General features: G+C 48.3%; 1 protein-coding gene across 1 annotated transcript in view; it reads left to right on the top strand.

Moving 5' to 3' along the window:
• The first annotated feature begins 2720 nt into the window (after positions 1 to 2720).
• LOC142923221 (E3 ubiquitin-protein ligase TRIM21-like) overlaps positions 2721 to 23638 on the top strand; it is a 34364-nt gene continuing 13446 nt past the window's right edge. The window contains exons 1-3 of the mRNA XM_076064151.1: positions 2721 to 2861; positions 8931 to 9234; positions 13671 to 13893. Of these exons, the coding sequence (XP_075920266.1) occupies positions 8978 to 9234; positions 13671 to 13893 (480 nt within the window). The 5' untranslated portion in view covers positions 2721 to 2861; positions 8931 to 8977. The remainder of the gene's footprint in view (positions 2862 to 8930; positions 9235 to 13670; positions 13894 to 23638) is intronic.

Below are 23638 nucleotides of genomic sequence, written 5' to 3'. Positions count from 1 at the left end.
GGTGGGGGGTAGGGTGTAGAGGTGGGAGTGGAGGTGGGGTAGGGTGTAAAGGTGGGAGTGGAGGTGGGGTAGGGTGTAGAGGTGGGAGTGGAGGTGGGGTAGGGTGTAAAGGTGGGAGTGGAGGTGGGGTAGGGTGTAAATTTGGGAGTGGAGGTGGGGTAGGGTGTAGAGGTGGGAGTGAGGTGGGGTAGGGTGTAGAGGTGGGAGTGGAGGTGGGGTAGGGTGTAAAGGTGGGAGTGGAGGTGGGGTAGGGTGTAGAGGTGGGAGTGGAGGTGGGGTAGGGTGTAAAGGTGGGAGTGGAGGTGGGGTAGGGTGTAAAGGTGGGAGTGGAGGTGGGGTAGGGTGTAAAGGTGGGAGTGGAGGTGGGGTAGGGTGTAGAGGTGGGAGTGGAGGTGGGGTAGGGTGTAGAGGTGGGAGTGGAGGTGGGGTAGGGTGTAAAGGTGGGAGTGGAGGTGGGGTAGGGTGTAGAGGTGGGAGTGGAGGTGGGGTAGGGTGTAAAGGTGGGAGTGGAGGTGGGGTAGGGTGTAGAGGTGGGAGTGGAGGTGGGAGTAGGGGGTGAAGTGGTGTAGAGGGTGTAGATGAGTGGAGGTGGGGTAGGGTGTAGAAGGTGGGAGTGGAGGTGGGGTAGGGTGTAGAGGTGGGAGTGGAGGTGGGGTAGGGTGTAAAGGTGGGGAGTGGAGGTGGGGTAGGGTGTAAGAGGTGGGAGTGGAGGTGGGGTAGGGTGTAGAGGTGGGAGTGGAGGTGGGGTAGGTGGGAAGGGTGGGAGTGGAGGTGGGGTAGGGTGTAAAGGTGGGAGTGGAGGTGGGGTAGGGTGTAAAGGTGGGAGTGGAGGTGGGGTAGGGTGTAAAGGTGGGAGTGGAGGTGGGGTAGGGTGTAGAGGTGGGAGTGGAGGTGGGGTAGGGGTAGAGGTGGGAGTGGAGGTGGGGTAGGGTGTAAGGTGGGAGTGGAGGTGGGGTAGGGTGTAGAGGTGGGAGTGGAGGTGGGGTAGGGGTGTAGAGGTGGGAGTGGAGGTGGGGTAGGGTGTAGAGGTGGGGAGGGGTGTAGGGGAGGTGGGAGTGGAGGTGGGGTAGGGTGTAGAGGTGGGAGTGGAGGTGGGGTAGGGTGTAGAGGTGGGAGTGGAGGTGGGGTAGGGTGTAGAGGTGGGAGTGGAGGTGGGGTAGGGTGTAGAGGTGGGAGTGGAGGTGGGGTAGGGTGTAGAGGTGGGAGTGGAGGTGGGGTAGGGTGTAGAGGTGGGAGTGGAGGTGGGGTAGGGTGTAGAGGTGGGAGTGGAGGTGGGGTAGGGTGTAAAGGTGGGAGTGGAGGTGGGGTAGGGTGTAGAGGTGGGAGTGGAGGTGGGGTAGGGTGTAGAGGTGGGAGTGGAGGTGGGGTAGGGTGTAGAGGTGGGAGTGGAGGTGGGGTAGGGTGTAGAGGTGGGAGTGGAGGTGGGGTAGGGTGTAGAGGTGGGAGTGGAGGTGGGGTAGGGTGTAGAGGTGGGAGTGGAGGTGGGGTAGGGTGTAGAGGTGGGAGTGGAGGTGGGGTAGGGTGTAGAGGTGGAGTGGAGGTGGGGTAGGGTGTAGAGGTGGGAGTGGAGGTGGGGTAGGGTGTAGAGGTGGGAGTGGAGGTGGGGTAGGGTGTAGAGGTGGGAGTGGAGGTGGGGTAGGGTGTAGAGGTGGGAGTGGAGGTGGGTAGGGTGTAGAGGTGGGAGTGGAGGTGGGGTAGGGTGTAAAGGTGGGAGTGGAGGTGGGGTAGGGTGTAAATTTGGGAGTGGAGGTGGGGTAGGGTGTAGAGGTGGGAGTGGAGGTGGGGTAGGGTGTAGAGGTGGGAGTGGAGGTGGGGTAGGGTGTAAAGGTGGAGTGGAGGTGGGGTAGGGTGTAGAGGTGGGAGTGAGGTGGGGTAGGGTGTAGAGGTGGGAGTGGAGGTGGGGTAGGGTGTAGAGGTGGGAGTGGAGGTGGGGTAGGGTGTAGAGGTGGGAGTGGAGATGGGGTAGGGTGTAGAGGTGGGGAGTGGACGTGGGGTAGGGTGTAGAGGTGGGAGTGGAGGTGGGGTAGGGTGTAAAGGTGGGAGTGGAGGTGGGGTAGGGTGTAAAGGTGGGAGTGGAGGTGGGGTAGGCTGTAAAGGTGGGAGTGGAGGTGGGGTAGGGTGTAGAGGTGGGAGTGGAGGTGGGGTAGGGTGTAAAGGTGGGAGTGGAGGTGGGTAGGGTGTAATGGTTGGAGTGGAGGTGGGGTAGGGTGTAATGGTTGGAGTGGAGGTGGGGTAGGGTGTAAAGGTGGGAGTGGAGGTGGGGTAGGGTGTAAGGGTGGGAGTGGAGGTGGGGTAGGGTGTAGAGGTGGGAGTGGAGGTGGGGTAGGGTGTAGAGGTGGGAATGGAGGTGGGGTAGGGTGTAGAGGTGGGAGTGGAGGTGGGGTAGGGTGTAGAGGTGGGGAGTGGAGGTGGGGTAGGGTGTAGAGTTGGGAGTGGAGGTGGGGTAGGGTGTAGAGGTGGGGAGTGGAGGTGGGGTAGGGTGTAGAGGTGGGAGTGGACGTGGGGTAGGGTGTAAAGGTGGGAGTGGAGGTGGGGTAGGGTGTAGAGGTGGGAGTGGAGGTGGGGTAGGGTGTAGAGGTGGGAGTGGAGGTGGGGTAGGGTGTAGAGGTGGGAGTGGAGGTGGGGTAAGGTGTAGAGGTGGGAGTGGAGGTGGGGTAGGGTGTAGAGGTGGGAGTGGAGGTGGGGTAGGGTGTAAAGGTGGGAGTGAAGGTGGGGTAGGGTGTAGAGGTGGGAGTGGAGGTGGGGTAGGGTGTAGAGGTGGGAGTGGAGGTGTTGAGGTAAAATAATTCCGCCACCTCTAAGGAAGTTGACTCCCCAGAGCAGCGTTCTGAGAGACCGCGCGTAGCGAGCAGGGGACTCAGGTGGGTGGCGTTCTCCCTCTTCGGTGCACGGACATGGGACGACGATTCCATGACGATGATGATCATAGTGTAGATGCCCAGACACGGGCCCACGGGCCCACGGTTGTGTTGTAGTTGACAGCCTAAATACTCTGTGGGTGTACTGTACTCTGTGGGTTTACTGTACTCTGTGGGTGTACTGTACTCTGTGTATATGTGTACTGTACTCTGTGTGTATGTACTGTACTCTGTGTGTATGTACTGTACTCTGTGTGTATGTGCACTGTACTCTGTATGTGTACTGTACTCTGTGTACTGTACTCTGTGTACGTGTACTGTACTCTGTACTGTACTCTGTGTGTATGTGTACTGTACTCTGTGTGTACCGTACACACTCTGTGTAGTCTGTGTATACTGTGTGTATACTGTGTGGTGTAGTCTGTGTGTACTGTGTGTACACTGTGTATACTGTGTGGTGTAGTCTGTGTGTACTGTGTGGTGTAGTCTGTGTGTACACTGTGTATACTGTGTACACTGTGTATACTGTGTGGTGTAGTCTGTGTGTACTGTGTGTACACTGTGTATACTGTGTGGTGTAGTCTGTGTGTACTGTGTGGTGTAGTCTGTGTGTACACTGTGTATACTGTGTGGTGTAGTCTTGTGTAGTCTGTGTGTACACTGTGTATACTGTGTACACTATGTATACTGTGTGGTGTAGTCTGTATGTACTGTGTGTACACTGTATACTGTGTGGTGTAGTCTGTGTGTACTGTGTGGTGTAGTCTGTGTGTACTGTGTGTACACTGTGTATACTGTGTGGTGTAGTCTGTGTGTGTACTGTGTGTACACTGTGTATACTGTGTGGTGTAGTCTGTGTGTACACTGTGTATACTGTGTGATGTAGTCTGTGTGTACTGTGTGGTGTAGTCTGTGTGTACACTGTATACTGTGGTGTAGTCTGTGTACACTGTGTGTACTGTGTGGTGTAGTCTGTGTGTACTGTGTGTACACTGTGTATACTGAGTGGTGTAGTCTGTGTGTACTGTGTGGTGTAGTCTGTGTGTACACTGTATACTGTGGTGTAGTCTGTGTACACTGTGTGTACTGTGTGGTGTAGTCTGTGTGTACACTGTGTGGTGTACTCTGTGTGTACTGTGTGGTGTAGTCTGTGTGTACACTGTGTATAATGTGTGGTGTAGTCTGTGTGTACTGTATGGTGTAGTCTGTGTGTACACTGTGTATACTGTGTGGTGTAGTCTGTGTGTACTGTGTGTACACTGTAGATACTGTGTGGTGTAGTCTGTGTGTACAGTGTATACTGTGTGGTGTAGTCTGTGTGTACTGTGTGGTGTAGTCTGTGTGTACAGTGTGTACACTGGGTATACTGTGTGGTGTAGTCTGTGTAGACTGTGTGTACACTGTGTGTACTGTGTGTACACTGTGTATACTGTGTGGTGTAGTCTGTCTCTGCATTGTGTGCATACTATGTGTACACTGTTTATACTGTGTGGTGTGCTGTGTTTGTGTGTACACTGTTTATACTGTGTGGTGTGCTGTGTTTGTGTGTACACTGTTTATACTGGGTGGTGTGCTGTGTTTGTGTGTACACTGTTTATACTGTGTGGTGTGCTGTGTTTGTGTGTACACTGTCTATACTGGGTTGTGTAATCTGTGTGTACTGACTGTACACTATTTATGTTACATGGTGGACTGTATGAGTGTATATATACTGTGTTTACACTGTATATACTGTGTGTGTACTGACAATGTGTACACTGTGTATACAGCGTGGTGTACTCTGTGTATGTGCTGGCTGAGTGTACTTTGTGTATACTGTGTGGTGTATTGTGTGTGTGGACTAATGTGTGCACACTGCATACTGTGTGGTGTACTCTGTGTGCATTGACTGTGTTTACACTGTGTAGACTGGTTTATTATTGTGTGTGAACTGACTGTAAGTACACTGTATACCAGGGGTCGGGAACCTTTTTGACTAAGAGAGCCATGAAAGCAAAAAAATTGGAAATTTATTTCAGTGAGAGCCATATAATATATTTTAAAAGTGAATTCAACTAAATGTCAGTATAATAAGCCTCTGAATTTATTCTTTTTAATAATGTTGTTATAACACTCACCATTAATGCGACTTCTGGTGCTGCATGGATTTGCTGATGTCTTTGTAGTCGGGTTGGTACTTGGTGAGGTTAAGCTTCATGCAGGCGTTGAGGCTTTCATCCGTTAAACGTGATCGTAGGTTGGACTTGATGTTTTTAAGATGTGAGAATGACTGCTCACATGCATACGTAGATCCAAACATGGTCAATACAGCAATACTCACACGCTGCAGTGTGTGGTATGTGACAGGAAGCGCGTTCCAAGTTTTGAGAATCAGCTGGTCTTCGGGTTGGAGTTTTTTCATTTCTGTCCACATGTGCTTGCTCGCCAACTCCGCTTTCTGTCGTGTGATTCTTTCCAAATCTTCATTCAGTGACTTGAACTTATTCACCCACATGTCTGAGGCCTTCAGGTCAGCCACTTCTGCTTCAAAATCTCTGACGGAGACACCAGGGATGTAATTCAGGTCGGCTGTGTTCAGTGAACACTCGTTTGGATGGGTGATGAACTTAAAAAGACGAGTGTGCTCACGAAATTCTCCAAAGCGTGCTTTGAAGGACTGTAGGAGACTGGATGTGCAGCCAGCTAGCTGGTGGAGATCAAGGTTTTGAATGGGCTCACTTGCTGTGCATGCATCTTTAAATTGGCTCAGTTTTTCAAAATGTAGTAAACGACCTGTTTCAAGATCCGTGATGAAAAGCTCCAGCTTGTTTTCAAAAGCAAATACAGCTTGTTGAAGGGATAACACTGTATTTCCAATGCCTTGCATTTTCACGTTGAGCTGGTTCAGATGTTCAGTCAGATCTACGAGATAGTAAAACTTGAGGAGCCACTCGGTGTCGGCTAGCTCAGGATGCCCGACGCCTTTCATTTCAAGGAAAGTCCGGATTTCGTTCAGGCAAGCCGCAAAACGGCTAAGCACCTTCCCTCTTGACAACCAACGCACATTGCTGTGCAAAAGCAGACCAGGATAGTTATTTACAACTTCATCCAGCAGTGTTTTAAACTGGCGATCATTTAAGGCTCGGGCAACAATAAAGTTGATCACACGAATGACCAGCGACATCACTTCGCCAAACTGCCTGTCACACATCTGAGCACAAAGTGCCTCCTGGTGTATAATGCAATGGAAACTTAGGATGGGTCTATTTTCATGTTCACGGAGAAGCGCCACAAATGCTTTGTTTTTCCCCACCATACACGGAGCACCATCAGTACACACTGAGAGAAGTTTATCCATAGGTAGACTTTTTTCTTGAGCAAACTCCATGAAAGACTTGAATAAATCCTCACCTCTTGTGGACTCTTTTAATGGCAGAACAGCAAGACTTTCTTCGCGCAGTGTGTCACCAACAGCATATCTTGCAATCACGCTGAACTGCGACAAATGGCTCACGTCTGTTGACTCATCCAAAGCCAGAGAAAAGAACGGCGCTGCATTTATGTCCTTCACTTGCGTTTCCTCCACTTTGTTTGCCATCACGATGGTACGATCATGAACAGTTCTTGCCGACAGAGGCATGTCTTGTATCCGTTTGATTATCTTGTCTTTGTTCGGAAGATCATCAAAAAGTTCATTGGCTACATTCAGCATGAACGTTTTAGCATACTCGCCATCTGTGAATGGTTTTCCGTTCCTCACTATTGCTAAAGAACCAGCAAAGCTAGCCGAATTATAGTCACCTTGCCGGGTCCATACGCGGAGTTGCTGCTGGCTAGCTTGCACCCTGCTCAGCTCTTGGCACGCTTTCTTTCTGCTGTCTCCCGCAGGGTATTTTGATGCAAAGGTAGCGTGGCGCGTGTCGAAGTGCCGCTTTACATTCGACCGTTTCAACGATGTAATTTTGTCATTGCAAATTAGACACACCGCAGAACCCGCTCTCTCCACAAAGGCGAATTCTTCGGTCCATTCGTCCTGAAATGTACGATACTCGTCGTCTTTTTTTCTTTTCGCCATCTTCTTCGTCGAAGGGTTAGCTTTGAGCTAATGACCGAGCAGACGCAGTCTCAGACTGATTCAAAAGGGGGCGTTTACCTGTTTTACCCAGCAACGGCAAACGTAGGCCAGTATCATCCAATTAAAATAATGGACAATTGCTCCTGCAGCCCTGAACAGGACATGCGCAGTGAAAAATCGATGGATGGATTAAAACAAGTGAGAATATTTTGTTTTATCTGCGAGCCATATGCAATCATCAAAAGAGCCACATCTGGCTCGCGAGCCATAGGTTCCCGACCCCTGTTGTATACTGTGTGGTGTAATCTGCGTTTGTGTACTGTGTGTGTACTCGGTGTATACTGTGTGGTTTACTCTCTGTGTGTGTACTGACTGAGTGTGGTATACTAACAGTATATATTCAGTGTGTATTGTAGTTTTGTAGTGTTGTCGATTTAATTCTCTGATCCATAACTCTTTACTGGACATCTGAAACAAAGAGCTTCATAGCTCCATCCGGATTACTCCTTCAGTTGATAAATACAGATCCTCATATTGTCTATAACAGCGGCGCCAACCCGATTGGTCGCGTTAACCAGTAAACCCCAAGGAATCATAACCTGGCCAACAATTACGTGGCCTTGAGGGGGGTGGTGGCTTTGACGGCTTCTTCGTTCTGTGGCAGGGTCAGATTTCGGCCTCGGCTAAGTGAGCTACAGCTAAGTCAGCCTGGCATTCATTAACGACGGGGGCCCTCTTAAGCATGAACAAAACTTACAATCGTACACACGTTCTACTTTTTTTTACATAGCCCGTTGAAAAATAGAAATATCTTAGGGCCCCAGCATTGTCATAAATCGCCCATGCTTGGGGCTCTGCGTATCTCCACTTCACGGTAGCTACGTAGATGTTAGCTACCTCGCCCGGGGTACAGGAGGTCGTGGGTTCCATCCCGACCCTGACGATGCCTGCTGCTGTTTATTTGTAATTTTTGTCTCTCCCCGTGGTTGTCACTGCGTGGATTTTTCTCCGGGTTCTCCGGTTGTTCCCTCCCCTTCAGAATCAACGTGATACGTTTAGAGTATTTGGCTGCAGCTTTAAATCTCCACATAATGGTGATGATAATGAGCCACTTCGTTGAGCTATAATTTGTGGTGACCAGGTCGCTTCTGAAAAAGATCTACACAGCTCAGTGGACCTTACCTGGTAAAATTAACATAGATTAGTCTATATGTATCTCTGTATTTCTATGCATCTCTCTGGTGTCTCTATGGGTATCTGTTTACTGTATTTTAATTCCGATATGATGGGGCCTCTTAAGCTCGACGTAGCTTAGGGCCCCAGCATTTTCATAACCTGGCCCTGTTCCACGGTGACATCGATCAATTAATCAGTCTTTGTTTTACTTGCTAATCTCGCCCTCAAGCAGGCACCAGTGCAGATTTCCCCGCACCTCCATGTAGCATGGTTGGTTATTTACGGTGTGAAATAAGTTTAATAAACATGCATATAAACCTGTATGGTTCTCATTGCATATCTGTGCGTCTCTATGAATCCCTAGGCATTTTGATCACTGTAAATTTGGATGTGATGATAAGCTACTTCTTTGAGCTATAATTTGTGGCCTGGTTGCTTCTAAAAAATAACTACATAGCTCGGTGAGCCTTACCTGTTGAAATAACGAAAAAATATAGTTTAGTTGAAATAATTTTTAAACGGGAAATGAAATAAATAAAGAAGCAGATACAGGGTAGACGAGTCTGACCAGGTGCGTCTTGCACAGAGCACGATTATTGAGCGCGATGCTCGACACGTTTTGGATGTCGCTATTGCAGATACGCAATTGCCCTTCGGAAGAACAAGTTTGATCTAAAGTTCAGCCATTCCGCAAACACCCTCGTGCTCAGCTGTTGTCAAGTCGCCCCACTTTTCCGGAGGACAGAACACAACGCAGAGATACACCTACTCAAAATTGTCTCCAAACTTTATGATTTTGTTGTTGTTGATGTCTATTTCGACCACCTGTCCCACCTCGTTAGGATTTGCGGGAGCAGAGGGACAGCAGACCGGATCGGCTCCACTCAGCATGGCAGCGGCGGCAGCAGCAGGTGGCCGGGACCGGGGCCTGGAGGAGGAGCTGACTTGCTCCATCTGCCTGCACCTCTACGTCGACCCCGTGCTGCTGGGCTGCCCACACACCTTCTGCAGAGAGTGCATCGTGAGCGTGTGGCGCGACGGTGCCTGCGCCTGCCCCGAGTGCCGCAGGGTCTTGCCCTTTGGCTCCAAGGAGGAGATGCGGAAGCAGCTCGAGAAAAACTTCAAGCTGGCCAGCATCGTGGACAGGTTCTGTTCCCGGGAAAATATAGTTAGTTGGTTAGTTGGTCGGTTAGTCCATTGGTTTAGTGAATTACATTTGTTGAGCCAGCTGGCTCGGATTGGGAAAAATTAGCCCACTTTTCACAAAGTCTCTGTCTATCTCTATGTGTCTCTATGTAACTCTGTGAGTCTCCCATGTGTCTATATGTATCTCTATGAGTCGCAATATAGCTCTATGAGTCTATGTATCCCTTTCTTATTCTTTTGTATGGCATTTTTGGGGACAGCAACAGATAACAAATTGATTTCTAGATTTGATATTGATTCGACTTCTCCAGGAGTAGCCGCATGTATTTGTTTCAGATCGCCATTGAATGATCTGATATGTTGCACGATCTGAGATCTTGGACCACAGTCACAAGTGTCCACATCTTCCACGGAGTGTCCGGATCTGATTCAAGGAGGACCAGATCTTCTTCGGTAGATGAGATCCTGTTTGGAGGATTTCAGGGTCGCTGATGATGGGTTTCTGCAAGATTTTGGTGTTTGTCCAGGTTTCCTCTCATCGTGCTTTGGTGGTCTTGTCATCATCATGTATGTTCCTTGCATATTGCCAGAAAAGTTTTCTGGATTTGAGCCTGTGTGGTGGGGTCATGGAGATGTCTTTGTTTATTGGGAGGTTTGGATTTACGATGGCCTTGCAGTACTCCGTCATAGATGCAGCATCGCGACAGAGCTGCGTAGGATCGATATTTGCGAGGACCGAAAGCCACTGCAACGGTGTGCTCTTTAGCATCCCTGAGATGATCCTCATGGATGCATTTACCTTTGTGTCCACCACCTTTGTGTGCACGCTTTTGTTCCAGGCTCAGGCACAATATCCTGCCGCAGAGAAGAATAGTGCTGTGGGGGCCGTCCGGAGGGTTGTTGCAATTTGCTCCCCATGTTGTTCCGGCCAGTTTATGAACGAGATTAACTCGCAATTTTGTTTTTACAGCAGTATTCTGCAGGTTTTGTGGAAGGTGAGGCTGCTGGCAAGAGTTACACGGAGGTATTTGATGTACTTGTCGTGCTGGACCTCTTCGCCACAGAAAGTGACGGCCAGTTTCTGGTCGGCGCTTGCATTGTTCAGGTGGAATAACGTTACAACAGTTTTCCTTGGGTTTGGGCGGAGCCTCCAGTACTTGAAGTACGTTTCAAGTTTCTTGAGGTCTTCGCACAGGTCATTTTGCACCTCAATTTTGAGTCGTTCTTTGGACGGCAAGTGCTAGGTCATCGGCGTAGCCAAATTTCCGGCCGACGGTGACAGGGAGGTCACTTATATCTATATGTTAAAAGTGCCACAGCAAGCACTGATCCTTGTGGGAGCCCGTTACTGAGGAAGTGGGCTCTGCTGACAGTGTTCTCTAGGTGGACACGGTATGGCCGGTTGGACAGTAGCGATGATAGAAGTCTGAGGGTTTGCTGGGATCTGATGACCTTAGACAGCTTTAGCATGAGGCCTTCCCACCATACTGTGTCATAGGCCAGTGATTGGTCGATGAAAGCGGCCCCTGTGATGTTTTTGCACTTGTAGCCAGCTTTAATGTGTGTGGTGAGTTACAACACTTGATAGCAAATGCTGTGGCCAGGGCTGAAGCCAGCCTGTTCAGTTGGTATAGTTTCCTCGAAGATCGGTCACATACAGGTCAGTAGCATCCTCTATAGAATTCTGTACACTGTAAAAAGCAGGGATATGGGGCAGAACTTATTTGGGTTTGTGGTTGATTTCCAGAATGGCAATGACCTTCATTTGTCGCCATTTTTGGGGAATTTGCCTAAGGAAATAATGTCTGAAAACAATCTGGCCAGCCAGTGGCATCCTTTTTGGCCAAGGTGTTTAAGGAACTCGGGATAAATCCCATTTAATCCTGTGGCCTTTCCTGATCTGGTGGCTTTTATGGCATCAATGACCTCTTCTTCATTGAAGGGGGATAACAAGGCTGTTGTCGGTGCACATTCCGCTATTAATTGGTGGAGTTTTCATTTCACTCGCTATCTTGTTTGCCGATCTGTAGAGATCTTTCCATTCAATAGCATCTGTGTGGCGATGGCATTGATGGGTACATTGGCGGTCTTGTTTCTTGGTGGTGGTGCCGCTCCTTGGTATCTCAGGAGGCACCAGGCTTTATGGCTTGAGTGCGTAAAATCTAATGACTGCATCGCTTCTGTCCACCTTTGGCTCCTGGATTCATTTAGGAAGTCCAGGAGAGCTTTTCCACACTCTGGGCTTCCTGACTCTGTTTTTCTGGAGCAGGAACTCGCTTTTTCCTTTCCAGCATGGAGTGTATTCTGCCCAGTAACTCCATGGAATTTGTGAGCGGGCTGCTTGAGGACAATCTTGGTGAAACGTTCATAGTTTTCTGACTTTGGTGGATTCTGATAGACAGTGCACACGATGGCTTCAATAAAAGGTTCCCAGTTGCACTTTCTTAAGTTGCATCATGGCACAGGGATGGACGTGATCATCAGAATTTTGACCCTGATATGCACCGAGCCTGGCCTGTGCTAACTGTTCGGGAATTGTCCAGAACCATTCTGGAAGCACACGGCAGTTCACCCGAACTTGAACACGACACAAAGCACAGGTAAAGGTTTTAATTCTTCCTCCATCGTGCGGAATGGATGGTGCCTTCATCTTTAGCGTCAAACAGAATGAACAGGTAACTAGTTGCTGCCCAGTCGATGACCTATTCATCGGCAAAAACCGCGGGATTGGTCACAGCAGGCAGCATGTTTGGGCTCCATGTGGTTCTTGGAGGTTTATATACATTTATCACAGATACATAATTGATTTTGACGATGATGATTGCTGTCAGTATGTTGTTTTCTGCGTTCATTGTGGTGAGGTCCTTGAAATGGAATTTCACGTGACGTTGGTAGTCCTTGCTTAGGATGGTGGTAGCTGGCTCTCGTCGTCGGCTGTACAGGAAATTATTGGAGCAGGAGCGTGTCGAACCATCTGGATTATGAGGAAACGTCCCAGCAAGTCGCACTTGGGCCTTGATAGGTGCCTCTACGTTTAGATGGCAAACACGTAGTGACGGCCCTATTCTGCGGTAAGTTTGGCCATGAAAAGTATCTTTGGTGTTGTAATCCTGATCAGGAGGGCCATTTTGGCATTCAATCGCTGGGATGATAACATTAGTTTGTGACAAGCACGTAACAGTGCAGACCATGGAAAGATTGCCATCTTCTCCACCTATATATCACATTTAGTCTCTATGTATCTCTTAGTCTCTGTATCTCTATAAATCTCCTATGTGTCCCTAATGAGTCTATATGTCTATGAGTCTATACGTATCTCATCTCTATGAGTCTGTTTAACACGTAGGCTTTCGCCAGCAATATCCTCCATAATACATGTTTTTTGGGTTAGATCATGTAAATATATAAATGTGTCATTAAACCCGCCACCACCTGACACAGCCAATTTAGTAAGGTTTTTCACGTAGACAGAACATGCCAATTCGTTACTAGTACAGCACACAGCATTTACAAGCTGAGTACTCAGATTGTCAATGTTGTGGTTTTGCTCTCCAACACACCGGTGTGCTGTATTAGTAACAAATTGGCATGTTATTTTTAATTGACAAACCTTACTAATTGGCTGTGTCGGGTGGTGACGGGTTTAACGACATATTTATGTATTTACTCGATGAGTCTCTATGTATCTCTATACATCTCTATGTATCCCTGTGAGTTTCTGTGTATGTCTATGAGTATCTAAATATCTTGATCTCTACGAATCTATACGTATCGCTACGTATCTCTATGAGTATGTATCTCTGTGGCTCTGAATCTCGATGTATCTCTATGAGTCTGTTTGTTCATTAGTTTATTAAGTTTGCTGAGCCAGATAGCCAGGATTTGGCAAAACCCCATCCCACTTTTCACCCAGAAATCTGAAGAGCCGCACATACTAAGTGTTACTCACCTTACATTAAAACTGACAACATTTCAGAATAAGAGTTAAAATTAAACAACATTATTTCCTATCATATGTTAATTCGAAATAGAAAAATGGAGGACCCGGAGAAAAATCCATGAAATCACCATGGGAGAGGGAGGCAGACTCCAAATATACAGAAGCAGCCATTGTCAGGGTATGGGATCGAACACGACCTCCTGCATACCAGGCGAGGTATTTAACATCTCAGCACCGCGGTACCCCAGTGTTTATTATAAATGCAGAGGAAAAAAACTTGACAACAAGGGAAACATCCATTAGATCACAGGGAGAATGAACACCCACACTCTAAATGTATAGCAGATATCGGGGTCGGGATCGAACCCACGACCTCCTGTGCACCAGCCAAGGTAGTTAACATCTTGCCACCACGGTGCCCCAATGTGGACAAGTGAACTACGGGAGATCCGGCCACTATTCACGGTCGCTTAGTGAAGACGGTTTGTACCCATAGGTTCTCAAGTCTCAGCACGGAAGGGGAACGGCCGCTGAAGGAGCTCAACCTGAGCTTGGCACGAGTGAGGCTCCTGAATCTGGACCTCTGTGCTCAGCATGGCAAGGCACTCGACATGTTCTGCCGGGAGCACGGTGCGTTTGTGTGCGCTGACTGCGTCACGAGCGGTGCGCACCAGGGCCACAAGCTGATGTCAGCAGAGGAAGTTGGTCGGCAGGCAAAGGTGAGGTGCTCTGAGCGCGGCGACCGCGTGGTGATGGTGGTGGTTGTGGTGATGATGGTGGTTGTGGTGATGGTGGTGGTAGCAATGGTGATGGTGGTAGTGGTGGTGATGTTGGTGCCGGACGGTAAAGCTATGGTGAGCAGTGCCATGTGGGCAGGGCGAATTTACATTGGCCATTCCCCTCATCGCGTTTGTAGCCACCACAGCATCCAAAGTGTGCTCTAGACAGGTGCGAGGGGCTGGTAACCCCTCCACCTTCAATTATCACTAATCCACGAAAAAAATATACAGCTAAGCTTGTGCCGGAGGCCCCGGGGGAATAGTCATCAATGATGTCTCCTGGCCAAACGACATTTGGCGGAGCCAGGAGATTGAATCCTTACCCTCGGGGTTACTCCAGAAACAGCAAAAAGCCACTACGGGTAGCCACGTAGAATGTTCGAATGCTCACTGCGGAGGAGAGGCTGTCACTCCTCTGTCGGGAGCTCGACCAGTACCACCTGTATCTCTGGTATTCAGGAGGTCCGGTGGACCGGCTCTGGGTCCTGCCACCATGAGCGGTAGACAGTCCTCTACTCGGGGCAGGAGACTGCCAAACAACAGGCAGTGGCTCTTTTTCTGAATAAAATAATGAAGGAGGTGTGGGAGCGTGGCAGTGAGGTGTGGGAAGCTGTAAGCCCCAGGCTACTTTGGGCTCCCCTTCCTATCAACCAGAGGCGAGGAGTGGTGGTCGTGGTTACTTATGCCCCCACCGAAGATGAACATCAGTGGAGGGATGCAGGCAAGGCCGATGAGTCAGATGCCTTTTATGACCTCCGGTCACAAGTGGCCCCTCAGGATAGTCATCCTGTTGGGTGACTTTAATGCCCGAGTTGGTCATGATGCTGGCACCTGGTCTGAAGTGATGGGAAGGCATGGGCCGGATCAGCTCAATAACATTGGTAGGAGGCTGCTGGCTTTTGTGCAGCCCATGATCTTGTAATTACCAAGACGCTTCTCCGGCATCGGCACATCCACCCAACATCATTGATGCACACCTGGTCAAAGCAAGAACTTCTGCTGGACTATATAGTGACAAAACAGTGGATGCAGATCCATATCCTTGGCACCAGGACCCACTGTGAAGCTGATCTGACCATCGACTTATCATCTGTAAGATGCACCTGCCATTCTTCCACTCTGCTTTTGGGTGGATACCCAGGACCCCATTCAAACACACAATGGCCTGATCTGAGCTAGCTGATGAAAGTTGCAAGCGAGAATTTCATCATTGTTTGCAGCTGAGGTTGACCTCATCCCGGACTCCTCATGATGCTGAGAGGAAATGGGTGAGATTTAGGACTGTGGCTCATGCAGCTGCAATGGCTGCTTTAGATACACGGTCCAAACCTTCCAGAGACTCTGGTGGACAGAGAAGGTATTCAGGCTGGCTGATAAAAAGCGCCAGGCCCACTCTCACCATCTATAGCATCCCACATCCGAGAATGAGGAGGCTTACCGCAGCTTTCACTCAGAGGTTCGGAGAGCCGTGAGGAGCTGCAAGGACGGGTGGTGGTCGCGGGTTGCTGAGGAGATGGAGTCTGCCTCAGTTGCTCGTGACCACAAATCACTCTAATGCCATCAAAAACGTCATTTGCAGTGCCACAACTATCACCATCATTAGGGGAAAAAACGGTGATCAAATTCCGACCCCCAGGAACAGGTTTTCAGATTTGCTGAACATTTCTGTGAGGTCTTGGGGGAGAGGAAATCCCTCAGCCTGGAAAACATAATGGGGCAAAGTGGGGATGACCCTGCTCAGGCTGCAGTGTCTTAAATATTGGAAGACGTAGTCACCCCCTGTGAGTGGCTGGCTGAGGTGCCATCTGTTAAAGAAGAACAGAAGGCAATCCAGAGTCTGAGACCGGAAAACACACGCAGGCAGAGATGATCTCCCAAGGAATATGCTGAGGGAGGGTTGCGTTTGGGCACAGACTGCCCTTCATGACATCATAATAACAAACGGGATCACTGGACAGGTTCTACAGGATTGGAAGGATGCCCTGGTGGTCCCTCTCTTTAAGAAGGAGGACCACACAGAATGTAACAACTACAGGGGCATCTCACTCCTCTGTGCTGGGAAAGGTTCTGGCAAGGATTATTCAACATCGCCTTGCAAGTCATGCTGAGGAGAGGCTTGCGGAGCTCCAATGTGGTTTCAAGGTCTATGATATCATTAAAAGGCTAGGGCTCTGGGCTGTTCTTCGTGCTTTAGGAATCCCTTAGTCTCTGCTCACAATCATTAAGGACCTTAATGATGGTGAGCGAGCCCCGGGTTAAACTACGTGGCCGGGAGTCGGAGCCATTCCCTTTTCACCTTGGGGTGCGACAGGGATGTCCTCTGGCTCCCACATTACTTAACATCTATTTCGACTATGTAGTTCGTGAAGCCTTTAGTAGCTGTACTGGAGGAATTTCCATTTGGTACAGATATAATGGGAGGCTGATCAATGCCTGCGTTCGGTCAAGGGATGGCTCCCTATTGGTCAACCATGTTACGTATGCCGATGATCTGGTGATTGCTGCTCACTCAGAGGAGGAGTTGGAGGCACTGCTGCTGAACCTGGAGCGTGCAACTAAGAGGTGGGGCCTTATCATCAGTCCCACCAAAACTAAGCACCTGCCTGGGCATTTTGTACCATCAGATACTCCACCCCCACAACTCTCAATTGGTGATGGGGCAGTTGTGGAGATAGTGGAGTGTTTCCCATACCTGAACAGTGTGCTCTTGTCCGGTTCTGGTTTGACAGCAGAGGTCTTACTCCAGATCAGTCAAGCGGCATTAACTTTTCATCGGCTGCGTAACACTGTGTAAGCTACATGGTCTGTTGCTCCACACAAAGCTTTGCGTCTTCTCTGCCACTGTCATGCCCTCCCTTCTCTATGCTTGCAAAACGTGGACCCCCCTAATGAAACATCTTTGCCAGTTGGAAACATTTAAGCTGGCCTGCCTACGATCTATCCTGGGTTTAACCAGGTTGGATTGTGTAAGGAGCTCACAAATCTTTGAAAATTTTGGACAATGTCCCAATGGTGAGCTCCTCCGGCAGGCAAGGCTGTGTTGGCTGGCCTAACCAAAAGCCACCGCATGCTTTTGGTTAGGCCAGCTAAACGGGCACCGCACGGGATAGAGAAGAGATGGAGTGATGTGGTACAAGAGGATGTAGAGCTGATTGGACATGCCAATGACTGGTACAAGCGGTGTCAAGATCGGCCTCTGTGGTGGAGGCTCGTTAAGGACGCTACTGGGCAGTTGGAGGCAGTCGCCCTCCAGCAACAACGGAGGGCAGAGGAGTGACGCTCACAACAATGAGCAGAATGTCGGGTGGCTAAAACATAGCAACTTGGCATAGTAGGGGGCACAGGTGGTGCATCGGCCAGTTATCTCAGTCAGTCGACCCATAGCACCTGGGTCTGCCACGTGACCTACTGCTGGCGGGTGTTTGACACTTCACATAGCCTTAACATGCACATAGCCTGGCACGAGTGCCGTGGTGATGTCACTGCCACTTAGTGGGAAATGGCGGTTGTTGTTGTTGGTGGTGGTGGTGATGATGATGGTGGTGGTAGTAGTGATGGCCGTGGTGTGGCTCAGAGGTCAGATTGGAATCTGGGTTTGGGCAAAGCATGGTTGTGACTGGCCTCCTCAATTGATGCGACTTCGTGGGATGAATGTGGTCGCGAAGCAATAAAACGTTGGAGTTTTGCACTCGAACTTTGTTTTAAACTCGACTTGTGAATGCCCACTAGTACACGCAAAACTAAAACAAAAAATCCACGTTGAAAATAAATAACCTTATTCTTAGTTTTTTCGGTAAAGTCACGTTGAAGGGAAACAACAAAATAATAAAATATATATAAAACAATAAAAAATTCTCACGACGTTTCGACCATAACTCAAACGGTCGTCTTCAGGTGTGTTGGTTTGCATAAATTTATTTTTAAACGGCGCATTTATTTATTTATAAAAAAAAACGTTAGCGCCACGCGCAACGATTTGGCAATTTATTTAGGACTAGTCCATCTATATTCTGAAAAGAGGAGGGGGGAGACGAAATTTTTATAATGTATGCTGTCTGAAAGCCACTGTAAGCGCGAACAATCAATTAAGACCTGAAATGGTTTATCAAATCTTTCCAATGATTGCTAAGATAGAATCCATCTTCTCGGTTGAAATTGTCTCTGTGCTTGTATATGTGGATAGCCTCATGAACGAATCTCTCATGGAAGCCAGATGGCTTACAAAGAACCTCTGTCTTGGAAAAATCAATGGCATGTGAGCCTACTGAATTAGAACAATGATCTGCCACGGCCGAGGTGTTGGTCCTACCGTGTTTAAGGTCTGCTTTGTGTTCACGAATGCTGTCCGAGACATGGCGTTTGGTTTCTCCAATGTAACTACTACCACAACCTTATGCGCCCAACCTTATGGAAGAGGTACGTGGATGACACTTTTGTCATCTGGCCACATGGCCGGCCTGCTCTAGACCAATTCTTCGACCACATAAATTCCATACACCCAGCCATCAGATTTACCATCGAAATAGATGGCAAGATACCTTTTTTGGATGTCCTAATTAAAAAGAGACCTGATGGTTCAATGAGCCACTCTGTCTACAGGAAAGCTACCCATACGGATGCTTATCTGACACCGGATTCCCACCACCATCCATCACAGAAGAATTCTCTCATCAAGACTCTGTATCATAGAGCCCAATGCATATCCGACCAGGAACACATAAGCAGTGAACTCAAGCACGTACACCAAGCTCTTAGGGCTAATGGTTACTCCTACTATACAATCCGCAAAGCTATCACTCAAACCATGAAGAAGAACCCTCTTGAGGAGCCTTTCAAAACCATCACTTTACCCTACATTGCGGGGATCACAAAAAAAGATCTCCAAAATCTTGAATAAACACAAGATCCAGGTCCGTTTCAACACATTACATAAAATCCGTGATCTGGTTCCGTCTGTAAAAGATGTGATTCCGGACATACAATACCCTGGTGTCTACAAACTAAGTTGCCTCTGTGGTAGTAGTTACATTGGAGAAACCAAACGCCATGTCTCGGACCGCATTCGTGAACACAAAGCAGACCTTAAACACGGTAGGACCAACACCTCAGCCGTGGCAGATCATTGTTCTAATTCAGTAGACTCACATGCCATTGACTTTTCCAAGACAGAGGTTCTTTGTAAGCCATCTGGCTTCCATGAGAGATTCGTTCATGAGGCTATCCACATATACAAGCACAGAGACAATTTCAACCGAGAAGATGGATTCTATCTTAGCAATCATTGGAAAGATTTGATAAACCATTTCAGGTCTTAATTGATTGTTCACGCTTACAGTGGCTTTCAGACAGCATACATTATAAAAATTTCGTCTCCCCCCTCCTCTTTTCAGAATTTAGATGGACTAGTCCTAAATAAACTGCCAAATCGTTGCGCGTAGCGCTAACGTTTTTTTTAATTATAAATAAATAAATGCGCCGTTTAAAAATAAATTTATGCAAACCAACACACCTGAAGACGACCGTTTGAGTTATGGTCGAAACGTCGTGAGAATTTTTTATTGTTTTATATATATTTTATTATTTTGTTGTTTCCCTTCAACGTGACTTTACCGAAAAAACTAAGAATATGAATTACTGCAGTCACGAAAGCTTTAAATCAAAATAAATAACCTTGCCAAAATCGACAGTGTTGCACTCCTCGCGATGTTTCAGGACTGTGTGCATTTAGTAAACGATAATCTAACAAAAACTACACTACAAGCTTTTTTTATTTTACCAGGAAAGGCCCACTTAGCTTATACAGCTATTTTTCAGAATCTACCTGGCCATCACAAATCATAGCTGAAGCAAATTGCATATCATTTGGATATTTATAGTAGCAGTGACACACTCTAAACAAGTGATGTTTATTCTAAATGTGGATGGAAAACTGGAGGACCCAGATTCAAATCCACACGACTGTGGGAAGAGAAAGAGGGAGAGACACGCAAACTCCACATATACAGCAGACGTCAGGGTTGGGATCAAACCCCCTACCTCCTGTATACCAGGCGAGGGAGATAAGACTTCCTTGCCATTCGTGAGTAGGCTGTATGAATCCTGGTCTCCTCCCGCTCCTCAATGAACCATTCAATGAGGGATTTGTCGATCTCTCATAACGCAAGACCTTCGGGAGAAAGCCTTGGGAAATCAGCGGAGGGCTTCCCATGGGTAAATTATCATCACGATCCATGGGACAGATAGCCCGTAGTAGGTGTCCACTGCACGTTACGTCACTCATTGCTGTTTTCACTTTCGTTTCTCTGTCTTGTAGTGCCAATATGGCTCACGTTATTGGCACATCTTGGTCGTGTAGTATATCGTGTAGTGCATAGCAGAGTGTATAGTAGTGTAGTGTATAGTGTAGTATATAGTAGTGTAGCATATAGTGTAGTGTATTTTAACATAGTGTATGGTAGTGTAATGTAGGTATAATGTAGTGCAGTGGTTCTTAACCTTTACTGCAGCCTTGCACCCCTTTGGTTTTAAATCGTGAAAATATCTCTTCTCTCTTCTTCGGGGTTGTCCATTGTATCCGATGATGACCTTCCACCTCTGCCTCTATTTGTGGGATTTTGTGTGACTGTGAAGTCCAATCCTCAACCCACAGCGTCTGCTACAGACAGAGCAGGCAAAGTCGCTGATTGGAGGTGTAGGTATGGTTCTGGCTTCACGTCTCTTGAGACGCTTCCTTTTCCGTAGCTCACTTCGGTCCTCTTCGAGCTTCGACACTCTTTGCTGGCACAGCTGGCTCCAGATGGAGCATTCTGCAGTCATGTCCTCCAGCTGGCTAGGGTTTAGGCTGCACTTTTTCATGGCCGTCTTCAGTTGGTCCTTGTAGCGCCTTTTCTGGCCCCCTGTAGAGCGGTGGCCTAGGTGCAGCTGGCCATACAAGACCTTACATACAAGATGCTCCTTTGGCATCCTGATGACGTGACCGAGCCAGCGGAGTGTGTGCTGGATGATGGTAGCCTCCATAGTGTTGCAGTTGATTTTGCAGAGTATCTCAGTTTGGGGCACTCGGTCACGCCAGGTTATCCCCATGATGCATTGAAGACACCGAATATGGAAGGCCTCAACCATCCAGATGTGGCGACTGTACAAGGCCCTGGTCTCACAGCTGTAAAGGAGTGCTGTGATGACCATTTCCGGGTAAGCAGATGTTTTAGTGTATAGGCTGAGGTCCTTGTTCTGGAATACCCTTTTGCTGAGCCAGCCAAAAGAGGATGACACCTGCTTTACTCGGTTTTGTATTTCCCTTTCAATGCTGCAGACGCCAGACAGAAAGCTGTACAGGTACATAAAGGATACCACTATTATGAGTGGTTTCTCAAAGACGGTGATGGTGGGCGGATAAGGTGGATTAGTAGATGCCCACTGGCATACTACTTCAGTCTTCATGATGTTCACCAAGAGACCCAATCTATGATATGCACTTGCAGCAGCTGTAAGCGTGGCTTGCAGGATCTCTGGTGTGTTGGCCACGAGCGTGCAGTCATCAGCATACTGCAGCTCGATGACAGGTTCAGATGTTATTTTTTTGACAGCTCAGAGCCTCCTGATGTTAAAAAGTTTGCCATCCAGCCTGAAGTCCACTGTAACACCACTATTCTTCTCAATCTCCTTGTGCAGTAGCGTGTTGACACATAGGAGGAAAATGTTGAAGAGTACCGGAGCAAGGACTCATCCCTGGCATATGCTGGTGCACATCCTGAAGGGCTCGGACTCCTGGCCTCCTATGGTCACCCCTGCCATCATCCCCTCATGAAATTGACGCAGGATATTGACACATTTTCTTGGACAGCCAAACTTCAGCAAAACGTCCCCCAGAAACTCCCTGTTAACTGTGTCGAAGGCCTTCGGCAGATTGACAAAAGCCATGAAGAGGTCCTGGTGCTGCTCTCAACACTTCTCCTCGAGCTGCCATGCTGTGTTAACAGGAGCACTATCTACAGTGCTCCTGTTTAGCCTGAAACCACACTGTGACTCAGGCAACAGCTCCTCTGTGACGTTCTGCAACAGTCTGTGGAGCGTTACTTTGGCAAGGACCTTGCCAGCAACAGCCAGTCGTGAAATGCCACGGCTGTTGCCACACATGGACGTATCACCCTTGCCTTTGTAGATGGTGATGATGTTTGCGTCCCGCCATTGCTGGGGGATGATTGCATGCTCACAAACTTGAGTGATGAAGAGGTGTAGTGCTCGGATGCAAAGGTAACCTCCTTGTTTGAAGATCTCCGCAGTGATTCTGTCAGGACCTGGGGTCTTGTTGTTTTCAAAAAACTTTACTGCTGACTGTACCTCTGTGAAGGTCGGTGGGAGATCCAGGTCTTGAATAGTGGGGCAGTCAGGTAGTTCATCCAGAACAGAGTGGTCTGCCGGGGAGGGTTGGTTGAGAAGGGCTTCGAAATGTTCGGCCCATCTCTGTGTGATCTTTTTCTGGTCCTTTATGAGGGTCAGGCCATAAACCGATTTCAGGGTAGAGACAGAGCAGTTTCATGGGCCATAGATGGTTTTCACTGCACCATAAAAGTTGTGCATATCATTTTTGTCGGTGTAGGATTGTATTTCGTTCACCTTCGATACCCAGCACTCGTTCTGCAGGGCACACATTGTAGACTGCACCTCCTTTATTAATGCTCGCCATCGCTGCTGAAATGTGTCTGATGTGGGGTTGTTGATTATAGCACTGTGACCTTTGTGCATATCTTTGAGTAAGAAAGTTATTGATGCAGAGTTTTAATCGAACCAATCCTTGTGTCTTATGCGCTTGTGGCTGAGGGAGTTGGCTGCTGCCTCATAGAGCCTTGAGCTGATAGAGGACCACTTTCCATCAATGGAATCATCTGCGCTTAGGAGAGGCTCAACGTCTTCCAATTTCTCAGCCAGAGATCATCAAAGGTCGTTTCGGACCACAGCATTTCAGAGCCGGGCACAGTCAAGTTGCTTCTTTCCTGACTTTTAGAGACAGGAGGGCGCACTCTCACCTGTAGTTTGATCGTGATAAGTCTGTGATGTGTCCAGCACTTAGCACCTCTCATTGCACGGGTGAATAAGACATTTTATATCAGAACGTCTCACAATGATGTAATCCATTAAGTGCCAATGTTTGGAACGTGGGTGCTTCCAGGATGTCTTATATTTGTCTTTTAGTTGAAATATGGTGTCCGTGATGGTCAAGCTATGTTCAGCGCAAAGGGTCAATAACCTCATGCCATTTTGCATAAGCTTGCGCAATGCCATGCCTACCAATAACTCCACTCCACACCTGGTTGTTTTTTCCCACTCTAGCATTGAAGTCACCCAGCAAAAATATATCATTGCTGGGGATGCGACGGTGGGCCTCATCTAGTGCTTGGTAGAAGCGATCCTTAACCTCGCTCTCTGATGGTAAAGTCGGTGCATAGCCACTTATAAGTGTGGCATAGCCCTTCTTTGGTAGCGAGAAGCATACCGTAATGAGTTTCTTACTCATGCCAATCAGACTCTCTGTGAGATTGGGTAGGAGACTGTTTTTTATTGCAAATCCCACACTATGTCGATGTTGTCCTCTTTGGAGGTATCCGTTCCAGAAGAAGGTATAACCCTGGCCGCCCTCCTTCAGGGAGTCTTCATCCAGGAGTCTTGTTTGGCTAAGTGCAGCAAT

This window comes from Petromyzon marinus, unplaced genomic scaffold (genome assembly GCF_048934315.1).
Source record: "Petromyzon marinus isolate PM22_M1 ecotype Great Lakes invasive population unplaced genomic scaffold, UKy_Petmar_22M1.pri1.0 PM_Scaffold_34, whole genome shotgun sequence".
NCBI classification, from domain to species: domain Eukaryota; kingdom Metazoa; phylum Chordata; class Hyperoartia; order Petromyzontiformes; family Petromyzontidae; genus Petromyzon; species Petromyzon marinus.
The sequence above is the reverse complement of the archived record's forward strand: the minus strand, read 5'-3'. Positions and strand labels throughout refer to the sequence as shown.